Genomic DNA, 12,490 nt, shown 5'->3' on the forward strand with positions numbered 1-12,490 from the left:
CATCTCCTCCATAGACATCCATAAAAAAAAAGACCTCTCGTCTCATCGCAAGTGTACCGCCCATAGAATGTCTATGGGACTGCAGCGTTATGCTATTTCAGAATCAGCTTTATTGTCAGAATCAGCTTTATTAAAATCAGCTTTATGTTAGTCTAAGCTTGTAGGCTCCCCTATATAGAAGTTTTCTGGCCGTAACTACACCATTCTGCAGGCAAAAAGCATCTTTTAATGTTGATGGCCATTCAAAAGTACTTGTGTATTCTGCCTTTTTTTTTTTTTTTTTCAAGCAAATATTGGCAAATAACAAATATTTCATTATATTACAGTGAATGTTTTACCAATGACGTGTGACAGTGGCTCTAAAAAGCATGACATTTGACATTTTACACAATGGACCATGCAAACAAGCCAAATGTTGACCCCCTGCATGCACTTCCAAAATAGTTGCAAGGGGGCTTAGTACTGTTCATATTCTTGTTGTGCCATCAGCCAATCAGCAGTGTCAGGACATCACTTTTCTGCAGTTCCAGAGTATTTAGTTACATGTTTACATAGTAGGCTATTTATGGCTTGGGTGAATGGCTTAAAGTAAATTGAGTCCAAAACTGAGTGCCTATAAAAAAAGATGACCGCAAGTCTCTTGAGTACTTCCTGGGGGTCATGCACCAGCTGAGCAACTGCCATTAAGATGAATGGGAATGCTTATGAATAGTTTTCTCTAGGTATAATAGACCTTGGCTGCATCTGCCCAGCTGCTGGGCAGCAGTCGGTAATCAGATCTATTATAAGCCAAACTCAAATGTGTACAGTACCTTATAGGAAAGTAATGAACAGACGCATTTTAATTATATGATTATTTATTAACCACAAAGTACGTAGACATAGGTGAAATCATCAAGACTTATGCTTCAATGGAACTCTAAATAAAACATAACAGGCTTGGTGGTAATAGACATACTGTACGTGAGACAGCACACAATCCAATGGCAGTAACAGCCAGGGTAGCTTGTATATGTTCACATTAAGGGCTTGCTACATTTTAGGAGAATCTTAGAGGTAGGAAAAACATTTTGATACCACAGTGTCAAAAAAAGTGGATCTGGTTCTGGTTGTAAAATTACTTGTTTAATTTGTGTGTCTATTTTAAGCTGCAGAGAGATTCCCATGCAGCATGCACATTCTAGGCTGTTGGCACAGAAGTTCCTTTTCTCTTTCTCTGTATGCCACCCTCTAGTGGTCACAGCCAAACAGCCCCTGGGACACCCTGTGCTGTTTAGGTAGGGCTCTGGCTGCAATAATCATCATGGGACTTTCAAAATTGTAGTAATGGTTACCGATAATAACCGTCACACCTTTGGGTCCGCACATTGCAGTATCAATCCTTTTGAATAGAGTTATGGTTCCTTCCTTCACAGGGACATGTGGGGTGGCTTTCAAGTCAACATCATAGATTGTTTGACCTTTAGAAGAAAGTGAGCTTTCTGTCACTGTTAAGAAGATTATAAACAATACTTTGAATGTCACAGAACAAGCATGCAAATGGGAATACCTTTGATGACGTGAACCATGTGTTTGTCTGCGCACACAAAGGCAGCATCTACGTGACCGTCAATTCCCAGCACTTCCTTTAGGGGTTTGGGGTAGCCCTCCAAGAGTGTGTGTGGCTCTCCAACTTTGTACACAAACACATTACCATCCTGCACATGATAAAGAATATATGAGAAGATAACTGATGCAAATGCAATGTCAATGTCTACAAAAGTTTAAGAGACACCTAATTTAACATGGCCTGGTAAAGACTGAGTAAAAAAATAAACTGCTGCTCAAATGAACCTTGATCATGTAGAGATGCCCTTCATAAGAAAAGACTGCATCCACTTCACTGTGCAATTCTTTAAAAGCACTCTCAATTGTGCCTGAATGAAACTTATCGCCAGTTATGCTGAGGAAGTGGTGCCCTGGGGAAGAGAAAGAAGGAATGTTTATAGATGGCTGTAATCTTTAATTCAAGGTTGTGTCTGTACCAAATATGTAAAACAACTCCCTCAAATCAGTTGAAATGAAATTCCATGAAGTGACTTCCATGCTTTTATTGGCATATACTGTAAATATACTAAGACAAAATAAAAAATTCACCTCTAAAGGCATATACATTGCCATCATCATCAGAAGTAATAGCATCCAAGTGCACACGGCTGCACTGTTCTCTTTCAGTGTGGTCATCAACATTCTTTTTTCCTAAGGGAAACACTAAAAGTCTTATATGGCTTATATTTTCTTTTCTTTTTTTCTTTGGATGCTACAGTTCATTCTTCAGCCTTGTAACTTCACAACACTTTCTTGTTTGTTAATACACTTACCAAAATGTGAGCATCTCATGAAGTAATCACGAGTCTCCTTGGGGTATTTTCCATGGACTTCTCCTGTCATGGGGTCAAACTTGGAGAACTGAAGTCCATGGAAGCAGTAATAATGTTCCATGTAACGGAAGGCTCCTGTGCAGTTGGGCATGCCTTTGAATTCCTTTTCATCAACCTTCTTGGTCTTCATATTGAAGTGGTAGATATCATTATCTTTGGGTGGTAAAGACAATTTTTGAGAAAGTAGAAAAGAATGCCAAGGTGAAGCATGGATTATAGAGGAATTTAAACACAATTCTCAACATCCTTAATACTTTCTTTGAAAACTATTCTAATATTTTAAAAACCTCTACAGACCTAATGCTCATATGTAATGACCTTTATAATACCTTTAAAAAAGATTATTGTGTCATCGGGACACTCTGGCTTGGGACACTCCACTGCAGCATCCAAGTGGTTAGGGATTCCAGGGAAAACTTCAGAGATATCTTTGGGATAGCCCTTCTCCAACTTGTGCTTGTAGTAGCTGAAGACCTTGTTGTCCTTTCATGGTGTTAAAGAAGAAAAAATTAATTGGTGGACTGTTTACATGTCTGTGTTAGACTCAATGATCAAGCTCATAGACTCAATGATAAAGCTCATCAATGTATATTTGGACTCTCGAATGTATCAAGACCTAAATTAAATTGCACTTAAGGGAAGGTTAAGTGTACCAAGAAGAAGAACTGGTGGTCGTGGTGGTCTGGACTATCCTCAGAGTGCATTCGGAATGCAGCGTCCACATGTCCCAAGTGATGGTGGTCATCCAGCTCAGGGAAGGTTGCATTAGACAGCTCAGCCTTGCCATGGAAACCCTTGAATAGGTGGTCACCTTTGGTCAACAGTCCAAGGAAAAGGTCAATCAGTTAAAGAACCACTAAATATGTGAAAAAGAACCACAACATCAAAATTAATCTAATTCACTCTGAAGTAAGTTCAGGGTTTTTTGTTTTTGTTTTTCTCGCTCTCTCAGACAAGATTTGGAAAGTATTTGATTTGTTTTTGCCAGCACTCTCACCCTTAAAGAAATAAGGAACTCCCTCCTCATTCACAGCGACTGCATCAAACTCCATTCCTTCACAGCGGTCAAGCTGAGCTCCATGATGCGATTCATGGCTATGTCCTTTATCATCATGAGGTTTTTCTGAAACAAGAAACAATTAGATGTCTCTTAGTAAAATCAGGATGTGCAAATGTATTGCTTTCATTTACTGCTCACATAGGGAAAATTTGAATTTTCCTCTAGTTAATCCCATCTACCCACTCACAAGACTCACCTTTTTGAGCATGGCCTTCCTGATGATGCCTGAGCACACAGAAAGCAAGAAGAGGACATTACAATTAAAGACTGTTTCACAATAAACATGTAATGTTCTTCATGTTCCAAATCTGAAAATACTGTGGAATACTGCATTATCACATTTCCGATATTAGACCATTAGAGATTAAGCATTTTGTGTAATTTATTGATCAGAAAATAAAATAATGTAGCATCACAAATCAAACAATTTAATAACTCATTTTTAGCTAAAATTAAATGTTAAAGAACGTCTGAGTCTGAGATGCAAATGTGTTATACTATTAAACTGTAGGTTGGTCCTCATTACTGCAGACACACTGAGTAAAGGTAACCTAAAACAGCCAAACCTGTTTGCATTAAGCAAAATAAAAGACCTGGGAGAGTTTCAGCCACTGGAAATTCTAACTGTGATCATTTAAAATAGCCCATGGAAAATATACCTGAAAATATTTGTAAATGTTTATTAACACATAGAGTAACTTCATGTTATAGTTTGTATGTTAAAGTGAGACACATGATTCTGTGCACAATATTGTATTTAGTATTTTGTTTATATAAATGTCGGACAGACAATGTGTTTACAGGTGTGTATATACTCACGTTGCAACAGCAAAGCTCAGTGAGAGAGCCAGGCACAGAGTGAGAGTTTGAACGAGCAGCCTCATGGTCAGCAGGGTCCTCTGGTGAGACAGAGCTCAGCTGGAGAAAGTGAAGCACAAGCTGATGTCCCCCACAATTTATACCCTCCACCGAGGAGAGGACTGTCTCGCAGGCACGCAGCAGTTGGCACAATCCAGTGTCACACGTACACCCACCGTTTGTATAGAGCGAAGTTAAACATACCTACCTTTACCAACACACGTACAAATGCACGTTTGCACCCCTCCCCTGGCTCCCCCATCCACAAGCTGATCAAAGTGCATATGTTTTATTCAAGGACTTTGTGATAGAGTATTGGGGGTACAATCAGTTGAGCGATGCAAAGATACATCCATGCATCACGAGGTAATAAGACGTGGCATGAATTAGCAGATTCTGAGAGACCCCCTTGCAGGTCAACAGTCATTGGTATGACAGGTCATACATTTATTAGTTCACACCTACGTAGTATATATGAATATACTTAATGTAAACACATTATATACTTTTCACATGCATTTAATTCCTTAAAACTCCTAAATTTGTTGAGAGATATCTCTTATTTGTAAATTATGTCATATGTGTTTGCATAATTGGCCAGGAAAAAAAAGCCAGTACATCAACCCATGCAACCATCAAGTTAACAATTCACTAAGCAGTGTATGTAGGGACCAGCACTGACAAGCATGCTTAAGTTGTTTCTCCTAGCCCATTTACTGATACTAAACATTCCTTGCAACTCAGATAAATGGATAGAGATGCTTTTGATTAATGAACAGAAATATGAAAATGGAGAAAGATTGTGCTGTCAATGCATGTTCTGTCATCGGTTTAAGCATGTACATATCAGAATAAAACATGCTTGAAAATCCAGTGAAAAGAGCTGCTTTACCTCTTTCCCTGTAACCAGGCAAATAACATAACAAATCAATACAGAGTGCTGACCTCTGCAGTTTAGTGTGATATGGTGATCACTGACAGAGACTGTTTTGCATTGTCTTTCTGTGTGAGTCACTAACCCTGTAATACTCATAAAAACACCTAACCTACAATATCCATGCAAGCCGATGCAGTAAGAAATAGGGTCGTGCTTAATTCTGATTAAAGCTGAGATTTTGAGTGGGTCTACCCAAGAGATATTTCAAACTGATTATCAAACTTATATATATGACTACTTTATATTTCAAATAAACTTCCAAATTCACTAGAAAACAGCTCATCACCTCGTCCATGAGTTGACGAAATGTTGTGGTCACATCAAATATTGATTTGAAGTAGCTTTGTAAAGATGATTTATCCCAAATATGTTCCAAGCCACAGTAACGGATTACACACAGAATTATAATTATATTTATTATATGCAGGCTTGGTGCAACATCCTGTCTTAATGGGGCAACACAGACACACTCCATTCTCACTACTGGATGCATACCAGAATCAATTAATTTAAAAGATTTTACACCTAAATCACCCTAATTATCAACCATCTATTAGAACCAATGCACTGTAATTACTTTGACAGGTTAATATGATTTTTTTCATATTTTACAACAGTTCTGGTCCTCAAATCTGATAGGACAAGAAGAGTTCCAAGAGTGCCATTGGTCAAGTCAAATCAAATTTTTATTGACTTATAAGACTGACACAGAAACCAGGGAAAACAAGGGCTTAAATACACAAGGGAAAACAAAGGAATGAGGAACACCTGGGGAAACAATCAGGGGAAAACCAGTCATAAAAGGAAACTACAAAGGACTACAAAACTAACAGGAAACAGGAATGGGGAACTAAGCAAGAATTTCAAAATAAAAGTCTAGACAAAAAACAGGGAATATGTGACAGAGCCCCCCTTTAAGCAGCAGATTCCAGACGCTCCACACAAAAAACTAATTGTCCATGGGGTGTGGGGGGAATGGGGAAACAGGCAGTTCATGGGGGCACAATGTGCAAGGGGAGCAGAGAAACAAGGCAAAGTCAGGGAGGGTTGAGACCAAGGTGGAGCCGGAGGGATGGAGAGCCAGAGCGATGCTGCAGGCTTGGAGGACCAAGCTGGAGCCAGAGGTTCAGAGGGCTGAGGTGGAGCTGGGGGTTCAGAAGACCGAGGCAGAGCCGGTGGGATTGAGGACCAAAGAGACCAGAGCAGATCAGGCAGACGGCCAGGAGACCAAGGAGACCAGAGCAGATCAGGCGGATGGCCAGGAGACCAAGGAGACCAGAGCAGATCAGGCGAATGGCCAGGAGACCAAGGAGACCAGAGCAGATCAGGCAGATGCCCAGGAGACCAAGGAGACTAGAGCAGATCAGGCAGATGCCCAGGAGACCAAGGAGACTAGAGCAGATCAGGCGGATGGCCAGGAGACCAAGGAGATGACCTCAAGGTGGGGACTGGTTCAGGAGTCCTGGTAGGTGGCCGCAGGTCCGAGACAGGGTCAGGAGGTCTGGGAGGCAGCCGCAGGGCCGAGACAGGGTCAGGAGGCCTGGGAGGCGGCTGCAGGGCCGAGACGGGGTCAGGAAGCCTGGGAGGCAGCCGCAGGGCCGACACAGGGTCAGGAGGCCTGGGAGGCGGCCACAGGACAGGGAATGGGTCAGGCGGTGAAGCCGCTGTAAGAGGAGTCTCTGGTTAGTCAGATGGAACTGCTGGAGGAAGTGTCTCTGGACGAGCGGGCAGAGCCGCTGGAGGAATAGTCTCCGGATAAGTGGGCAGAGCCACTGGAGGAATAGTCTCTGGATGAGTGGGCGGAGCTGCTGGAGGAATAGTCTCTGATAGATTAGATGCACAACATAAGTGAATGTTAAAATCACCCAACAGTAAAATGCTATCATACTTTGTCAGTTTTCCCCCAAAAACCAAGCAAATTCAATAATAATATCCTTGTTTGGTTGTGGAGGTTGTTAAACCAATATGAGCAGCACTGGATTAACAAGATATAGAGCAGAAGAACTTCAAAACTGTGATAAATAGCAGTAGGTAAGGAGTGGCAATGGAGCGTATTTTTAAAAACAGTCTCCAAGGGGAATTAAAGAACGAGCAGTCCTGAGGTATTAGCTCCGAAAAAGGACTTAGATCTCCCATTTTAATCCAGGTCTCCGTCACCAAGAGAAGATCCAGGCTATGTGAGGTAAAAAAGTAATTTAATATAAAAGTCTTGTTTACCAAAAGCCACGTGATGGTGAGTGCTATCCGGAGCGGCAATGGCTCGCTAGAGAGCGATGTTACTCGGCTTACCAGGTGAAGGTAGTGGTGGTTCATTCCTCCTCGCCGTGTCCGGGAATGCACCGAGGGGGCCCAACAGGCAAGTCGGGGGATATAGGTCGGATCCACTGATGAAGTATCTCCAGCGAATGCCACAAGATGCATCGTCGGCAATTCAGGTTGGGCGACTGGAGAGACAAGCCGGGCTGGAGAACGAGTCCCAAAGCCAGGCGAGACTTCCACTTGACAGCGGCACCTCCCTGCCTACCACATCTCCTGTGGCGCTTCCTTCGCAGAAGATCAAAGGCTCGCCAACACAGGTAATCTGGGATGTTTGTTGAGGGTGGTTGCGAACAAAAGCGAGGTCCACTCAGATTAAACATGGAAAGCTTAGCAACTGAGTTGCAGATATCGAGCAATTTTTGGCGGTCATTAACAAGTAATGAGTGACTATGCATGAATAAGTGAGACAAAAGTAACAAAGACAACGAGGAGAGCAGACGGCAAGCCACACGCACCGGTGCCATCTTTCCAGTCCTATAAATCCTATGCTCAGTGGCGGTTCTGGCTTACTTGGTGCCCTAAGTGAGATCGGACATGCAACCCCCCTCCCCCTTAACGCCCCTTATATATATATATATAAATAAATGGCACATTCTATTAAATGATATTATACAGTATATACAGTACATAATTTAAATTGCACAACTAAATCATAGAGTCAATAAATAAAGTATATGGCAGAGTTCTTACAAATTGCTGCTACTCTGTGCTATTACACCCAATCCCTAATTTAAAATTTAACCCTCCCCTCCTAGTTTTCATTAATGCAAAATCATCAATGACTTTGTGATATATGCCCAGCAATCACATGGTTGATACTAATTATTGCAAGACCACTAAGAAGACCTTGTGTCATGGTGTAGCCTACCTGTAGGCCTACTATTTATCATGGTAATCTTATGTTTGTTCATAATGTAAGAATACATTATGAACATCCATAATCCTAACCATATAGAGCCTTTAAGGCTGAGTAGCCTGTCGAGGCACCTTTCTCCCATCGTGATCTTGCAAGCTGTGTGAGGGCAGGGTGGCACAATTTGGGGCACCTTTCACTCATCGTGATCTTGCAAGCCAGGGGCAGGGCGGCACAATTCAGGGCACTTTTCTCCCATCGCGATTTTGCGAGTTCTGTGCAGGAGTGGCCTGGCAGGTACCCTGTTGTGCCATCCCAGAGAGCGTTGCCGCACAAGTTGCCTGCCTATGCCAGGATCCACTACTGCCTATGCTATTCTTCAGACACCACTCAGACATCCAGCCATTCAGTGACACTAATCTACTATAAACCTCGTCACCACAATGAGCAGGGAGGGGGCCAGAGCATGTTACAGTGTCTGACATAGCTCAGACCATCAGTCTGGGATGCTTTACTGTTTTAATCACTCTGCTTGTATCAGTGTCATTCCAAACTAACGTGTAAGAGCAGTGCAGGTGTGTAAAAGCAGCTAGATGTGTGAATTTTCATTCATCCCTGTGACATTAAAGATCTGAGCCAGCAGGTGGTGACAAAAGACCATCTTGTGTGTGCTTTGAGCAAGCTGAGCTGACGCTGACAAACTGCAGTCTGTCAGTGAATGAGATTCTTTGAGGTAATCCGGAACTGTCAAAATGGGAAGACAGTGCAAGCAATTAAGCACTTATTTTTTGCAAATATCGTTGCATGTGCAGTTGTTTTCATCATAAGCCATGAGACATGCACTAAATGGCTAAAATCCTATCGCCCAACATAAATGCCTGACCTCACTGATGCTCTTGAGTCTTGTTGAATATTTGATATCAAAGGGATGGGCATTAATCCCTCCCTTTGCATCTATAACAGCTTCCACTTGATGTTGGCTAATGGGCAGGGTTGGGGAGTAACGGAATACATGTAACGGGATTACGTATTTAAAATATAAAATATAAGTAACTGTATTCCATTACAGTTTCAATTTAAATCATTGGTAATTAGAATACAGTTACATTCAAAAAGTATTTTGATTACTGAAGAGATTACTTTGCATTTTATTGACATTTGTTTCATTTAATATTTAGTCCTTTCAGATGGAAAACATTTATACATATAAATTATGCAATCCATGTTGCATTTGAACACTTTCTTATGATGTGTTACATTCATACGAGCAGACAGAGAATTAATGTAACACATCATATTTTGAAGTAAGTTTGAAGTAAGTTTGGAGCAGAAGAAATAGAAATAAACCTTGTGTAAATTGTCAGCTTTACGTTAAGCTAAAATGCTATTTCTAGCCATTTTACATGCACATGTTACCAGGCACGATCATATTTTTTTATCAAGAAAATTCACGTTGGATCATAATTTCTTTTTTTCCAGTAAGACTTTTGATATTAGGGCAAAAATCGTATTCTTGATAATCATTTTTGTATTGTTTTCCTGTAAAAATATCTAAAAATCCTTAAAACAAGATCAGTTTGATTAATCTTGTTTTAGAAACAACACTGAATAAGATATTTAGGTTTTTCAGAGAATGTATTTTTAACATGTGTATTTTGTCTTACTGTACTGGCAGAGTTTTTATAGTCAAAACAAGTGAAAAAATCTGCCAGTGCTGAAAAAGTAATCCAAAGTATTTAGAATACATTATTGACCTTGAGTAATCTAATGGAATACGTTACAAATTACATTTTACAGCATGTATTCTGTAATCTGTAGTGGAATACATTTCAGAAGTAACCCTCCCAACCCTTCCGATGGGGTCTGGCTTGCTGTTGGTGTTCGAATTCATCCCAAAGGTGTTCAGTGGGATTCAGGTCTGAGCTTTGTGCAGGCCAGTCAGGTTCTTTCACACCAGCCTCAGTAAATAATTTCTTTATGGACCTCGATTTGTGCACAGGGGCATTGTGATGCTGGAACAGAAAAGGGCCCTCACCAAATTGTTGGAATAAAATTGCATACATAGAATTCTCTAGGATGTTATTAATATCATAGCATTAAGATTAACCCTCAAAGAAATTACAGCAATAGCCAAACCCGTTAATTAAAAGGTGTCCACATACTTTTGTCCATATAATGTATCTACACAAAAGCTTACAAAAGTCTATTTTTTAGTTGTTCACTTTTTTAATGGCAGTGAATGACATAGTGGTGTGTGCATAACCCCAGATAATGTTCAATGCTATATACACTGCAAACAAAGTCACATCCAAGTTTGGTGTCAACACCATCCTAGAGCATAAAGAATGAAAATGACAAAGGAGTCCTTAAATTAAAAAGATCACCTAAAATTTTTAATCTTTCTAGATATTGTCTAGATATCAGCAATATACTGTGTACTGTCATGCAACTAGAAATACTGTAAAAGTTAAAATGGTTATAGTCAGGGACGTAGATTCCCCCCCCCCCAACATTTATACCATGATCAATGGAAACATGTAAATGCTTCACGCTGCTTTTTCTATACAAACTTGATCTCCCCCCGACTGCAGTAATAATATTAAAAACACAATGTACATCTGGCTAATAGAGATTAGCATCAGCAGTCACCAGCCTGCATCCAGTCTTACATGTGTCACTGACCGTATGGGCTACACCTACCTCCTTTTATGAAGGCCACATTACTGGCATCTCATAGTAAAGGCACACTGCCAAATCTAAAGATCCATAAACCCAGCTCCCCCATCTCACCACAAACTAGCCAAAAGGCCTAAAAGATTGCTTCAAAGATATAGGTGTGCAGTTTACAAAAAACACATAGTTTTTCATTTTGTAATAATAATGTAGTACCAGTGCTATTGGTACTACACAAAATAAAGTCCCTTGAATTAGTTAACACATTGCTAAGTGTGACCTTGAACAATGACATGTGATCATACTGTACGTGATTCCTAAAGAATACAGAGTCCTGCATCTGCTGTGATATACATACTGCTCTACCCCAGAAAAAATGGTACAAAGTAACTGAGATAATGCATTATGTTTTACCAACCACGTATTTCCAGCTGTATGTTCTGCATAATTCTTTATTTGAATATTGGTCTTTGTAATTTCATTCTGCAAGGCCAACAGAAGCTTGAAAAAAATCATTTGGAGGTGTAGTGGCCAACAAAAAGTTTTGGACACTTTAAACACTTTAAATGTATTACTGTTATTGTATTAGATAACAAAAAGTTCACAAAAGTTTTTAAGGTTTAAATAATAAAACAATAGAGGCCAAATGTATTTGGACACTTTATGGTTGTCAAACTTAGTGGAAAATTATATGTCCGCTGTTGTGATTAACTACACTTGTGGTTATTCTGCTATCTAGGAAATCCATCCATCCATCCATCTTCTATAGCCGCTTGTCCTATGTAGGGTTACGGGTACTGCTTTGTTCTCACAACGAAGTCAGGGAAACACCCTGGACAGATGGTCGGTCCATCACAGGGCTAACACACACACACATACACATTCACACTCTCACTTGACCTGCATGTTTTTGGACTGTGGGTGGAACCGTAGCCCTCATAGAAAACCCACGCGAATACAGGGAGAACATGCAACAGAACTCCACAAAGAAATGCCCTGGGTGAGCTGAGACTCAAACTGGGGAGCCTCTTGCTGTGACAGTGCTACCCACTGAGCCACCGTGCCACCCCTATCTATAACAACTGTAGTTAATTACTTTATGTTGGTTTAAAGTAATTACAAAATCGACAAATGAAGTTACTTCTGAGAATAGGTATGGTTGGTTTGTTGGTTTCATATTTTGTTCATTAAAACCCCTGTAATATTGCAGGGGTTTCTTTGTTTTTCCTTTCTCTAATTAAAATGTTTCAAACAAAACTTGTCTTGTTAGAGTGCGTTGCACCACTCTTTGTCTCTTTACACTGGCTGCCGGTTGCTGCATTTATCATGTTCAAGGGCTCTGATGCTGGCATACAGAACAGTCACTGGAT

General features: G+C 40.5%; 1 protein-coding gene across 1 annotated transcript in view; it reads right to left on the reverse strand.

Annotated features, from left to right (window-relative positions):
• Nucleotides 1-861: 861 nt before the first annotated feature.
• Nucleotides 862-12,490, reverse strand: part of hpxa (hemopexin a) — a 31,426-nt gene continuing 19,797 nt past the window's right edge. Inside the window, exons 7-16 of the mRNA XM_051709385.1 lie at nucleotides 4,300-4,398; nucleotides 3,677-3,705; nucleotides 3,418-3,543; nucleotides 3,074-3,231; nucleotides 2,750-2,903; nucleotides 2,361-2,573; nucleotides 2,137-2,238; nucleotides 1,834-1,958; nucleotides 1,550-1,697; nucleotides 862-1,460 (exon numbers count right to left, since the gene is read on the reverse strand). Of these exons, the coding sequence (XP_051565345.1) occupies nucleotides 1,231-1,460; nucleotides 1,550-1,697; nucleotides 1,834-1,958; nucleotides 2,137-2,238; nucleotides 2,361-2,573; nucleotides 2,750-2,903; nucleotides 3,074-3,231; nucleotides 3,418-3,543; nucleotides 3,677-3,705; nucleotides 4,300-4,364 (1,350 nt within the window). The 5' untranslated portion in view covers nucleotides 4,365-4,398 and the 3' untranslated portion in view covers nucleotides 862-1,230. The remainder of the gene's footprint in view (nucleotides 1,461-1,549; nucleotides 1,698-1,833; nucleotides 1,959-2,136; nucleotides 2,239-2,360; nucleotides 2,574-2,749; nucleotides 2,904-3,073; nucleotides 3,232-3,417; nucleotides 3,544-3,676; nucleotides 3,706-4,299; nucleotides 4,399-12,490) is intronic.

The sequence above is a fragment of the Myxocyprinus asiaticus genome, chromosome 10 (assembly GCF_019703515.2).
Source record: "Myxocyprinus asiaticus isolate MX2 ecotype Aquarium Trade chromosome 10, UBuf_Myxa_2, whole genome shotgun sequence".
NCBI classification, from domain to species: domain Eukaryota; kingdom Metazoa; phylum Chordata; class Actinopteri; order Cypriniformes; family Catostomidae; genus Myxocyprinus; species Myxocyprinus asiaticus.